Consider the following 13,425-nt stretch of genomic DNA (forward strand, 5'->3'; position numbering starts at 1 on the left):
TCTGTCTGATTATTACAAAACAAAATGTTTACATTTATGTTTGTATAAGATGGAGTTTGTGTGAATTACCCAAGATTTCCAGTTAATTCTCGTAAATTTCCATTAATTCCCATGAAAGTTTCCAAATTGGAATGTTTCCAAAATTCCCCAGCTTTTTTTTTTATTTACCGGAAAATTTCTGCCCCTTTGCAACCCTAATTATGACTGGATTATCAATATTCACATACTATGAACACAAATGCCACTACAAATGTCACAATGTGTACAGTTTTACTGCTAAATATCTACAGTACTGAAATACAACCCAAGAAAATGTAGCCTACATCAAGACAGCTATCTACAGTAGCATGTCATGATGGTCTATAAGGGAGCGAGTTGTCACTTCATGTAGCTCACAAGTTCTACGCTCCCCCTGCTGGAGCCCTCCAGAAACTACTTATACTAATTACTGCTGGTGTTCAGATGACTTTATGAACATAAACCATAGGAAAACACACTGTATTGCAACTACTGCAAGTGACAGTAAACTTTACAACCACATAGTATCCTATACATAAAAAATAGTTAGATATGAACATGAAATATAAAAATTACTCAATATGAGGCCATTAAACTCTACCTGTCACTATCTGACTTGCTAGTAATGCACATTATTCCATCTGTCACACATGCATTTTACTAAAACACGTATGAAGTTCACAAAAAATGTTTGTGTAAATGTGGATTTGAATCTTCAATCTTTAAAACTTTTAATCCGAATTTGACTCATCTCCTCATGGTGAGATGATACATGATCAACAATATCCCATGACAGAGATTAAGACAAATGGATATATTGTCAGAATACATCAAAAGTTGTGACAGCATCAGCTTTAATGTGTTTTAAAATGGGACTACACTTAATTAGTACAGCCTCCATCATTTCAATCATTTATATCAGTTTGTTACGCTGGTGATGACTACATATATTTTGTATTAGATACTTTCTTCAAGTTATAAAATTAGTTTACTTGCAGTCCAATGCAGAGGGGGATGCCTAATGTTGGAAAGTAGTTCTGATAGTGCTACCACGGGAGTGACACCATACGGATTCATGTTCACTTTTATTCTTTCAAAGATTCTTTAGTTGAGACTCTTTGGCTCTTGATGAAAGAAGCCATCGTGTTTTCGCCTTCAGTAATTTCTGAATCTGAGGCCCACGGGTTCCATCCACACAGGACAGTGGAAATAGTGTATCCTCGAAACTGAAAACACACATACAGCACATGGTCAATAATAGTCTATGATTATGATATACACATACATTCCTTTTCTTTGTGTGTGTGAATATAAAGGTGCATGATGGAGGATTACCTGTCTGTTCATGAAAATATATATGATGGGGTTGTAGACAGTGCTGCTTTTAGCAAAGTAGACAGGTATGGTAGCGATGATGGGGTCAATATATAAACTTGAGTCCATTATGACAGCAAGTGCCATGGCAGCATATGGCAGCCAGGTCACTAGGAAAGCCAACACCATCACCACTATCATACGTGCCACCTGCCCCTCCAGACGATTTGTGCTGCCAGCATCAGAAATCTGCAGTTTGGTCACCTAGGACACCAAAATACAAGCAAAAAGACTTTATTGTGATCTTAGTGCAAACTGCCGAATTCCCCATGCCCAACTTTTACATTGCTTACCTTGTGGAGGGTCCACAAGAGTTGTGAGTAACACACAATGATAATGGAGAAGGGCACGGCAAAGCAAAGTGAAAAGTATATGATGATGTAGGACATGTTCCCGACATCCCGGCTGTACCAGTTAGGAGCGCAGGAGGTCTTAATGCCCTCCAGCTCAAAACTTCCCCAACCAAACAGAGGTGGAGTGTTCCACACAAACGACCACAGCCAGGACAGCAGCACTCCAGCAACAGCGTGTCTGAGGACAACAGAGATGGCGTGTCACATGCTGTTGGAGCAATCAAAGTTTTGTATTCTGGGTGATGCTGCCAAGTGAAATATTGATGGTCATTACTTTACCTGGTCTGGAACAGGACAGCACCCATGGGATAGCACACCACTATGTAGCGTTCAACAGAAATTATTCCTATTGTGCACAGACCCGCTATACCTAAAAAATAAAGGTATACGGTATATGTAAAGACTAAATTGTTCTTTTTTGGGAAAATAAATATCATGCTACTTAGCTTTGCAACAATTATTGAGTGGTTATATTAGTTGTGGGAATTCAAATTTACTTCAGCACTATGCAATAGGTACAATAAGTACAATTTTTAGTATATTTGAGAAATATTGTACTTTTTACTCTGCTTCATTTATCTGACAGCTATAATTACTCATTACTTTTCTCATTAAGATTTTTCTATGAAACATACATGATAATCTTCCAAAATACGAAACACTGTTAAAAATGTACTGGTTCCAGACATGTTTGGCTTGTAACATCTTACATTAAAGCATTAGTTGTGGCTCCTTGTCACATTTCAAATGTCTATAAATTGTTAGCAGTTCCACCAAAGAGTGATTTCCTTTATTCTAAACGTCTTAGGTGACATAATTTAGTCCAAAAAGGCAAAATTATTAATTAGTTCACACACACAAAAAAAGCAGAAATTAGACAAAAGTGAAAAAAAATAATAATAATGCAAATTTGTGTAATAGAACTTTTTTCTTCTTTCCAACTCCATTAACCATCTCCCAACATCCCCAAATTTATCTCGGGCTCTATTGTAGGGGGCCCAACCCTTATAGGTTGGGAAATACTGGACTAAACTATGTAGGTGTATAAACTAGCTCTACCTCAACCAGCTACGAAATGCTACCTGTGCATTGATGCATCACTAACAATTTAATAACGTAATATATAATACTTTTACTTCTGATATTTAGATTTAAGTACATTCGGTTGATAATACTTATCTTATTTTACTTAACTAGTATTTGGATTACTTTACTAATGGTGTATTTTTTTACTGCATTGTTACTTTTAACTCTAAAACTAAAACAAAAAACGTTTTTACTTTGACTAAAGTATTCCTTCCCCACTCTGCAAATTAGATCACACCAAGTTGTAAGTAACACTTTAATGTGCAAACTCCTCTTTTAGACAAAAAAAATACAAAGTGTGCATACTGTGTGCATGACTATGAACTGACTCACCAAAAAAGGAAACAGCAAAGCCCTCTAACACACAGCCCACACGTCCCAGGCTAAAATATCCCATGGCATTCGTTACTGTGGTGGTCAGACCTCCAAATACAGCACAGCCCAGGTCACATATGGCCAAGTTCACCAGGGCATAGCTGAGTGGCTGCCTCAGCTTTCTGTGTCTTATTGTCACCACGATCACCAGGACATTGAGGGCGATCCCCGCCACAGAGAACACACCCATGATAATGGCCATTACTGTGTAGCCAGTCCGAGACATGAGCTCTGTGTTGACTGAGCTGTGAGACGATGAGGAGTTTCCATTATGTAGGTGCTCCATCTTTCTCAGTGTAGATTAGATGAGTGCTCTGAATTCCTCCAGGTATGAAAATTAAGATGTGTCAGCAGCCCTTCTACAAACCTAACTCAAAACAAATCCATCTCAAGTTCAAAATATCCACAGGTAAAATATAACAGTTTCACACTATTTAAAACACAAGAAAATCAATATAACAAAAAAGTAAATTTAGTTATCCAACAATATCTTCAACCAATGAAGTCTTACTCTACAGATGCTGCATGTTTACTGCTCTGGTGCATCTCAAGAGAAAAGAGGGAGATGGAAACCTTTTAATAAGCCCAATATGAGGAGGGAGGCCCTACACCATGGGATTTAATTCTTGAAAACTAAATCTGTAGATCCGGATTGTGAAGACAATAATTCAGTCTAATAACTTATAAGACGGCACTTTCCATGATTGCTGGATTTGCAGCTGTTTCTGAATAAGGAAGCAGAGATTCAGGAGCACAACGTGTGTTTATGATCAGAGTTATAAATGCATGCCTGCTGGGACACATTTTTGTATACAATGAATTACTCAGTACGCAGTGGCTTAACATTAATTCTGTGCAGTATGGCACTTCTTGTGGATTAGCTAATTATGTCAGCCAAACAAACGGAATAGGGTAACTGTAAATAGGTAATTGTTTGGTATTCAATCAATCAATTGATCAATCAATCAATTAATAAATCAACCAATCAATCAATCAATCAAAGTCAGCTTTAGAAAACTACACTATAGCAGGGTAGATACTTGAGCATCAGTTCAGGCTCAGCGTTTCTAACATTGGCTCCACCTACTCCACCTAATTTTCTATTAAAATTGCAAATGAAAAGCTCATTTACATTTCTTTCCTTTTAAACAGATGCACTTTTTTTCTTTTCTTTATTTCCTTTTCTTTGTATGTTATTGTTAGAAAAAATATTCACTTCTTTGCCTCAACAAACTATTTGAAATTAGAGTTTTGGGTTTTCTGAATAAAGGGTTTGGGAGTTGTAACTAACAACCCTGTCATTAGTTAATACATAATTTATAGATCATTATAAGTCATTAATAGGAATTTATTAGGAAATGTGGGTAACTAGGTGGCAAGAAATGTCTTTACATGGACACATTTTATATTTTTACCTCTTTAATAATTTGGATCACCCCCTTTAATTAACCTTTTCTGGGGAAAAAAATGCACCAAAATGCATGTATTAACAATTCAATAACTGACCAGACAACTTACCAGATAGACTGTAAGGATACACATCACCCACAGGGATTTTTACCAACCTGGCAACAAAAGAGTTGTTCTAATTGATTGTTAATAAAGTTATTGAGCCAAACAATGTGCGCCTTTAGACCACAACTTGTCCTTTATCCTCTCTTTAACTATGCTTTTTTTGGTCCAGCAGAAAGAAGAGAGCCAATTTCAGTCTTTCTCTGCAATTTTATTCACATGTGAAAAAACAAACAAACGGACAGTTCAAATATCCTCCCAGTCACGAGAGGGCAGTAAAGACTGCAGCTGCAGCGCGCATTAAAGCAGCTGAGTTAGATCACTGGCGGTGAACAAGTCCAGTCAACATGGCTACCTTCGTGAAGAAAGCTGCTCACAATATAGAAACGCGAAAGCGGACAGATGATGTGATTCTGTCGGAGGGAATCGACTTCAGCTCCCTGCTGCTCTCCCAGGCCGTGCTGGACGGACTGTCCTCCGCAGGCTTCCAAAAACCCTCCCCGATCCAGCTTAAGGCGATCCCGCTGGGCCGCTGCGGACTTGGTGGGTTCATGAAACTGCGTGGGACGTTCCACATGTGTTAACGTTATTTAGCGGTTTCATAGTTTGTGGATGCGTATTTTAACAGCAGAAACTCTGCAGACTGACTGGATATGTGCCCTCTGAATCTGCAAGTGTGATGTTTTTGTCAACTGTGCTGCAGACTAAATGGAGTATTTTTATTGCACGGTAGCACCAAGAATACAAATTAAGCTCTTTGGAAAACTTAGGCTAACGTCAACGTTACATGGTTAAGACATTGTGTATTAACCACACTCTATGGTATGAACCCAATGTGCACTCTTATTATTATTATTATTATTATTATTATTATTATTATTATTATTATGACACAATAAACAGGTTGCTTTTACCCTACTACAGACTGATCCTTCCTATTAGGCCTACTGAATAAGTTAAAAGTTAACGTTAGTGCTAAGACTTTTTATCAGGCTGATAATGAGATGACTGACAGTGCAGGCTTTTTCAGTCAAGAGCCAAGAAGTTTGGCTGATTAATCGATCGACAGTATAATTGGCAACTAACGGTATTGTGATACACGATTAGCCTTAAAAATGTTTAAGGATACATGCCAACCATTCTCTACATCCAGCCTCTAAATTGTGAGGAATATCAAACATTGCGTCTTTAGCGTACTATTTAAGCAGAAATGCCCAAAATCTAGTTTATTCTTCTTTGATAGTAGACTGAATAACTTTTGGTTTTGGACTGTTGCTCGGACAAACCAAGCAATTTGATGTTAACTATTATTTTCATTATCGACCATTGGGATTATTTTCTCGATTTTAGTCAATCGTTTTGTGTATTTAAATGTAAGAAATACCCTTTTATAATTTACCACAACCAATAGAGATATGTCTTCAAATGTTTTGCCTGAAAAACTGTCCAAAACAAAGATATTCATTTTAATATCTTATAGCCTATGACAAACGAAAGCAAAAAAAAAAAAAAAAATCACATTTGAGAAAGTTTGGGATTTTTGTTTGGAAAAATCGATTGATTAATAGATTAATCAATTAATTGTTGCAGATCTAATCGTGTTGGAGCTTTTCAAATGTGAACATTTGCTGGTTGTCATATGTTCTATGTTAGTAAACTGAACATCTTTGGGTTTTGGACTGTTGACCGGACAAAATGAGCAGTTTAAGTAATTAATTGATAATCCTTTTCTCTATAATAGATGTTTGGGAAATGGTTAGAAGGCCCATTTAACTGATTGATGATTAATCAACTAATTGTTTCAGCTCTAATTCGATGACATGTTGTGCTTTAGGAAACCTTGATGGGCATTTTTCATAGAGCGGAAACATTTTAAACAATTAATTAGTTGACAGAAAAATGTTATAGTTAATTGCTCATTTAACTTTTTTCTTTTCAGCAAACAGGCCAAACATTCTCTGGTTACAGCTTGTTAAATATGAAGATTTTCTGCTTTTCTTTTAGATAAAATATTCCATATTGCCAGATTTGTATATTGAATATTGAAACAATTTGTTCCCTTCAATATTGAATATAAATGATAAATTCAGTCTTTTCTAGCATCCGACATTAGGATTTTCTGAATTTGATTTACTGAAATTATACAATAACAAATAAATGAATATATTTAACTGTGCTTTAACTGACGCTAGATTACTGAAAGCAGGAGATATCAGTCTTTTGTCTTAATAATTGTATATTATCCATCTAATATTACAGGGTCAGTTGACAAATGAAATGACAACTCACACTTTACACTTAGTTTAATCCAAGTTTTTATATACCCATTTACGCCTCCAGCCCAATACAATGGAGGCAAATTTAATTTCTTGTGCTTACAGCATTGAAAATTGACATTTAAAAATGTAACCGCAACATATAGTACCGATCCATAAACGGCGCCCTGGTAGTCCGCATAATCCTCTCTCCGAGTTTTCTTAGTGACTATTTTTGGTATAAAGTATTTCCATTGAAAACATTAACACTGGCTGATATCTCAGATCCTGGCAAAATTAAAGCACAATGTCTGCATGGCTTTTTTTTTTAATCTGGTTGAACTGACCCTTTTACTTTAGGCTGCACCATGAAGGCTAACATGACAATCATTATTGTGATCAAAATTGATTCACCTTGATTCTAAATTGTTCTTAAGGAATAAAATAGTTCATTGCATTTGCATGTTTTACTTTCAGGAACAAACCAGATAAATTCATCAATCATCCATAGGAGATATACCTGTAGTTACTTTCCACTTGCAGGTTGTCTGTGTAGTGGAAATGCTCTCCCCTGTAGCTGTGGAGCAGAGAGCGGTTAATCGCAGTGCACTTGAAGTAAACACCTCTGATTGGTCATACAGATTAACTGTGAATAGGAAGCACTTGATTTGATGCAGCAGGTTTGGGCACTCTAGATGGTGAAGCATCGATATTGCACACAATCAAGTTTAATTAACTGTGGAAGCCTAAATTGTGTTTGTGATTAGTCAGACTAATTTTGCAACCCCACATTGCACATCCGTTGTTTCAGATTTGATTGTACAGGCCAAGTCTGGCACGGGGAAGACATGCGTGTTCTGCACCATTGCCCTGGACTCTCTGGTCCTGGAAAATCCTGCAACTCAGGTGAGCAGATTTACTCTAGTCAAGGTCAAGATGATTGGTGGAATATGGAGACGTGTATCTTTCCCATTCATTTAATCTCAGTGATGCATATACTTAAAAAAAAGAAAGAAGTAATTATCAGTTCTAATTCTAATGAATAATAATAAAATTCTGAAGGGAAAAGAAATCTTATTTGAAATTTACCACTGCTCAATTTTGCCAACAACAGATGGTCATGAGAAGTAATCACTTTAGTTTTCAGGGTCTTAATCTGATGAGTTTAAGCTGCTCAGTGTCAAAAGTGTAAATGAAAAGAGGGCAATTATTGATAAAGCAGAGGTACAGCTGGTCTTATTTATGAACTGGCTGCATTCAAGTACATTCTTATTAGCTGTGGGGTCTTGCAGATTGGGAACTGCTCCACACACGCTTATCTGCTCCCAATCAAATGTAAGTGGTGGTTGACCTTTAAAGTTTCTCCACAAACAATCTTTTCTTCCTCCTGCAGGTTCTTGTCCTGGCTCCTACACGTGAGATAGCGGTGCAGATCCACTCAGTGGTGATGGCCATAGGCTGCGCCATGGAGGGCCTCGAGTGCCATGTTTTCATTGGGGGCAGACCTGTGAGTCAGGACAAAACCCATCTGAAGAAGTGCCATGTAGCTGTGGGCTCACCCGGTAAAAGGCCAATGGCCAATTTAATAGAGAGACATTACCTGTTTATGTAAGCCTCATGCTGTCATTTGTGTTTTTGTAACTGTGCTCTTGGTTATGTACGCAGGTCGTATCAAGCAGCTTATTGAGCTGGGGATGTTATCCACCGCCAGCATCAGACTGTTTGTTCTGGATGAGGCAGACAAGCTGCTGGAGGAGGGCAGTTTCCAGGAACAGATTAAGTAAGATGGACAGAAACACCTGTAATCATACTCCTTTTTAATTATATGATACAGCAGCAGGATGAGGATGTTATTCAACCAGAGTTCTTAGACTGGAGCCCTTCATAACAAATATGTATGAATGTAATATCATAAATTGCATGCTCATTTACAAAAACGCACACGCTGAAATTCACCCATCTCTTCCACTTGTTTCTTCAGCTGGATCTTTTCCTCTCTGCCTGTGAACAAACAGATGCTTGCACTCTCAGCCACCTACCCAGAATCCCTTGCTCAGCACCTTACCCGCTACATGAGAGAGCCCACTTTTGTCAGACTCAATCCCAGTGACATAGGCCTTAAAGGTAAGAGTTTGTTGTTCTTTCTTCCTAAGGGTGTGAGATGATTGACAGTAAGCAAAGAGTGACAAAATGCCCATTCTGAAAACCCTTACCTCTTTGACAGGATCAAATTTAGGCCTCGTGTTTTACTTTGAAGTTTGAAACGGACTTTTTTTGTTGGTGGAAAATTTTGTGTTTCAGAAAACAAGCCTTGATTTTGACAGATACAGTGGCTGTATACACATCCCACCAAAAACACATGTATTATGCTTTTCAGTCAGTTGTGCTTGAATTGATATTCTCCCATGTATGTTGATCTTGTGTGCACCCTGCCAGGCCTGAAGCAGTATTACAAGCTGGTGCAGTCCGATCCTTTACCTCACAAGGTTTTCGAGGCGAAGGTGGAGCACTTGCTAGAGCTTTTCAGTAAAATCCCATTCAACCAGGCACTAGTGTTCTCCAACCTACACACAAGGTATTTTAATGTTTACCCTTGTCCTCATAGGTGCTCTTGATTATCTTTATTATCAGCAAGAAAAATGTATCTTTTTCAGTAGATCTGAAAATTGAATATATGGTATCTATGAAAAATGGTGTGGATTGCTCCCACAGGGCTCAGCACCTGGCAGACATCCTGTCCTCCAAAGGCTTACCTGCTGCTTGTATTTCAGGTGAGAGGGCCTTTTGGAAAAGCAGTGATGTTTGTGTGGAATGTACGTAGTATTGACATGCCAATCAATTAACAGAAAATCTGTTGAGTATTTTTATAAGTCATTTATAAAAATGGAGGTTGTGTAACTTGGCATAGACCCATCTATAATTAGGCCTCATTATTTTTGACATCTTCATAGACTTAGCAGTTAATTGATTAAATGAAAAAATAATTGATTTCAAATGATCTTGAAGCATTCCTCATTAAGAAGTGATTTGGACTAGTTTTCCTCTTTTGTGAAAGAGAAGACAAACATATATTTTCTATCATAGGCTGTCTTAGTAGAGCTGTTGTGATCTGATTTGATGTGACTGTATATAATGATGTGTACAGGTGGTCTGAGTCAGGACCAGAGACTGGAGGCCATGTCAAAACTGAAGCAGTACCAGTGCAGGGTGCTCATCTCCACTGACCTGGTGATACACACATTGTGCTGCTTTCACCCATCACTACATTCTTGTCTTTATGGATCTCTCAAAAGTGTTATGCAAGGCTTTGGTTTTATTATCAGCTTCTGGTCTTTAATTCTGCTTGTTTTCTCTCTGTCCTTTCCTTCCCGTCAGACTTCCAGGGGTATAGATGCAGATAAAGTAAATTTGGTGATAAACCTTGACGTGCCACAGGACTGGGAGACCTATATGCACCGTATTGGACGTGCTGGCCGCTTTGGTTAGTCTCCAATACTGTTTGAATTAACAGCAAGTTGTTTTTTGTGATATTGGGCATTTACACATTTTTGTGAGCTCACCCAAGATGGTCCACATTTTGATGGAAGCTATATCCAGATGTGCACTTTTGACTCAAAACCTAAACTAAAATAGCTTAAATGTAACTTTTGCTTGCAGTTAAAACAGAAGTTGTGTTTTTTATTTTTTGCTGCATTCATTCATGCTTATTAAGAGGAAATGTTTCGAAGAGCATGTATTTTGAGTTTCAACCTTTTCTTAACATTTTGACAATTTCAAATAAAGGCCAATCATATACCAACAGACACAGTCGGTTGAAGATCAGTATTGCAGCCCATGCAGATAATCAGTTTATATTCTGGTAGTTCTGGTAGAATTTTTTTTTTTATATCAAAAATATTTGGTTTTGGCTGTAATGTTGCTCTAAATTAGACTTTTGATTGATTTGATTCCTGACACTATTTTGAAGATTAGCTTGGGTTTCTGGAGTATTATTAGCAAGTGTGACTGCCTAGCAAGGTCAACTGGTTCCTAATTATCAGCATTTAATTATAATTATCTGGACTTGTTGTGTGTTGTCTTGGAAACAGAAGGTAATTCAATCTTTGATTTGTGTGTGTGTGTTTGTACCTGCCATCCCTGCACACAACTCACACAGCTTCCTTTATCCCTTCTTATAATTTGAATGGGTTTTCATCAGGATTACATTTTGTTTGCAGGCACTCAGGGGCTGGCAGTGACCTACTGTTGCCATGGTGAGGAGGAGAACAAGATGATGGCCATCGCTCAAAAGTGCAGCCTGAGATTGTCTATGTTGCCATGTGAGTCCCGCCAACATGTCTATCACCATTTTTACATGCAACACATGTAACTTTTTCTTCTTTTTGAAACAAAGCCTTTAATTTAATGGGATTGTCTGTCTTCTGTCCTTTTAGCCACCATAGAGCCTGGGTTGATGGATGAGCAGTGTGACTGGGATGTCTGCACTGAGGCTTCCACTCCAGGCCCCTTACCCCAGCTCTCCTCCAGGACAGAGAAGAAGAAGAAGCAGCAGCAGCAGCATGCCAAGTCGGTCCCAGATCACGCTCTGGAGCACAGCAGTCAAAGGAAGCCAGAGAAGACCCATCCAGCGCCCAGGCTGGGAGCACACGATGAATGCAATCTGAGAAGAGCTTCTCCTGCAAAGGACACTCTACAACATGGTCCTCCACTGGCGGTGCCGACTCGAAAAGAGCAGCAAGACGCTCTGCCCAAGATCTCTCCTCTCAGCTCGTTCAAGAATTGTAGGTCAAGGTTTTTGGCCTTTGAGGAGGCTGAGCGGGACTACCACAGCTTCATTACCACAGGGTTGGGGAGATCAGTGGAAGTGGTTAGGGAGTTCAGAGGTGGAGAGGACGGTGATCCGAATGGGCATAGGGAGTCTTTCACACTTAATGACGACGGAGGTCAAAGTTTAAAACAAAACAGAAAACAGTGGAAATCTAACATTTCACCTCCAAGGTCAGTTTCTGGTTCTTCAAACTCGCAGTCTGATGAGGACGATGAGACAAATCAGACCAGAGTACATAAATACAGAGCAATCACTGAGCCTCAGACAGAAGCTAGAGAAACACCCACTCTGTCCAAACCAAAAGCAGGGACCACTAGATCCAATGTTTGTACTTCTTCTGCACCCAAAATGTATCACCAGACAGCCTGTGCGTCAAGTGCGAGAGTTTCGTCTCAGCCTGAGATCTACGATTCCATACCAATCGTTAAATCAAGCCGACATCCCAGTCAGACGGCTCCAGCACATACTGACAGAAATGAATCCAGAAAGATTAAACAAAAGACTGTGGATCAGAGCAAAAAGATTTCAGAGAAGATGAACAGAGAGCAAAAGAGGGAAAAGGATGAAGGAGAACACGATGATGATGATGATGATGATCATCATGATGAAGAGGAGTGGAGTGCTGAAACTTACTGGAGAGCCAGCTACAGAGCCTGGAATGATTACTATGCCTCTATGTCTCCTTTTCAAGAGCAAAATTACCAAAGCTACTACGGTGTAGCCCACAACTGGATGGCGGCTTATCGTATGAATGCCGTCTACATGGAAGAACTCCTGAAACACTGACATGTCTATACTGTTAATCAGGACTTCCAATCGTGCTGTTGTCTGAATGTCCCCTGCAAAAAATTTAGTACAAAAGTTTGCACTTATTGTCAAGCATATTGCTCTTCCATTTTTGAGTATGTATTTTTCAATGAATTCATACCATAACCTGTATTCCCCTATTACCTTTCTAATAAATTACAAGTATGGAGCATGTACTTCAAAGCCCTCTTCTGTTATGCCTCTACTCATTCACATGCTATTAAACTATCTTGTTTTGTTTTTTTATAATATATTATTGATTTTTATTTTTTTTTATGTTGGAACTTTAGAGTATACAGAGCATCCTCAACACAAGCCATTAATCAAAACCGATGTTTAAAGAGGAAGGTGAAGAAGGGGCACGCAACCGTTCAATTTACTGTATGTAATCGTTATAGCAGGGCATAGCTAAGGTCAGACAACTCCACATGCTCCTGATTACAGGCTAATCAACCACGACCATTTAACCAATCAGTGCCAGGCAAAACAAAAGGCAAACACCAATTTAAAACCAGGGGCCCACTTTAGCTCATTTTTACCGTCTGTAGTGTTTGTCACCAATTTAATTCATCATGCAGAAAGGTGAATGGCTCTTTTATACTCACTGAGTTACAGCACACTGATGTGGACTATAGCTGGTAGACAGATTTGTCTAGCATGAACCAAAGAGCTTTCACATAATGAAAAGAACAACAAAACTGGTGAAATTATGGACGTACTCGCATGGGCACAGTGTTTTTTCATATTTAACTGCACAGTCTTAACCTTAGCAGTAGTATTGGGTTTACCTGGGAACTTGTGGGTTTGTTGGGTTGTT

At 38.6% G+C, this 13,425-nt stretch overlaps 2 protein-coding genes across 2 annotated transcripts; one reads left to right on the forward strand and one right to left on the reverse strand.

The window, feature by feature from the left end:
* Nucleotides 1-1,103: 1,103 nt before the first annotated feature.
* Nucleotides 1,104-3,492, reverse strand: parapinopsina (parapinopsin a). The gene is made up of 5 exons (XM_028582580.1): nucleotides 3,165-3,492; nucleotides 2,025-2,115; nucleotides 1,686-1,923; nucleotides 1,354-1,596; nucleotides 1,104-1,244 (listed from the first exon to the last, which is right to left on the reverse strand). The coding sequence occupies exons 1-5, from the start codon at nucleotides 3,490-3,492 to the stop codon at nucleotides 1,104-1,106; spliced, it is 1,041 nt and encodes a 346-aa protein (XP_028438381.1).
* A 1,495-nt stretch (nucleotides 3,493-4,987) lies between these two features.
* Nucleotides 4,988-12,794, forward strand: ddx20 (DEAD (Asp-Glu-Ala-Asp) box polypeptide 20). Its single transcript, XM_028583996.1, has 11 exons — nucleotides 4,988-5,261; nucleotides 7,785-7,879; nucleotides 8,367-8,535; nucleotides 8,639-8,753; nucleotides 8,955-9,097; nucleotides 9,410-9,548; nucleotides 9,686-9,744; nucleotides 10,119-10,201; nucleotides 10,349-10,454; nucleotides 11,191-11,292; nucleotides 11,407-12,794. The coding sequence occupies exons 1-11, from the start codon at nucleotides 5,066-5,068 to the stop codon at nucleotides 12,585-12,587; spliced, it is 2,388 nt and encodes a 795-aa protein (XP_028439797.1). The 5' UTR covers nucleotides 4,988-5,065; the 3' UTR covers nucleotides 12,588-12,794.
* Nucleotides 12,795-13,425: the final 631 nt, after the last annotated feature.

This window comes from Perca flavescens, chromosome 7 (genome assembly GCF_004354835.1).
Source record: "Perca flavescens isolate YP-PL-M2 chromosome 7, PFLA_1.0, whole genome shotgun sequence".
In the NCBI taxonomy this organism is placed as follows: domain Eukaryota; kingdom Metazoa; phylum Chordata; class Actinopteri; order Perciformes; family Percidae; genus Perca; species Perca flavescens.

Coding starts and splice junctions, on each gene's coding strand:
- parapinopsina (XM_028582580.1), bottom strand. CDS start 3,492: ATGGAGCACCTACATAATGGAAACTCCTCATCGTCTCACAGCTCAGTC. Junction 2,116..3,164: donor CTTTGCTGTTTCCTTTTTTG/GTGAGTCAGTTC, acceptor TTTATTTTTTAG/GTATAGCGGGTCTGTGCACA. Junction 1,245..1,353: donor ATATTTTCATGAACAGACAG/GTAATCCTCCAT, acceptor GTGTGTTTTCAG/TTTCGAGGATACACTATTTC.
- ddx20 (XM_028583996.1), top strand. CDS start 5,066: ATGGCTACCTTCGTGAAGAAAGCTGCTCACAATATAGAAACGCGAAAG. Junction 9,745..10,118: donor ACCTGCTGCTTGTATTTCAG/GTGAGAGGGCCT, acceptor TGATGTGTACAG/GTGGTCTGAGTCAGGACCAG. Junction 10,202..10,348: donor TGCTCATCTCCACTGACCTG/GTGATACACACA, acceptor CCTTCCCGTCAG/ACTTCCAGGGGTATAGATGC.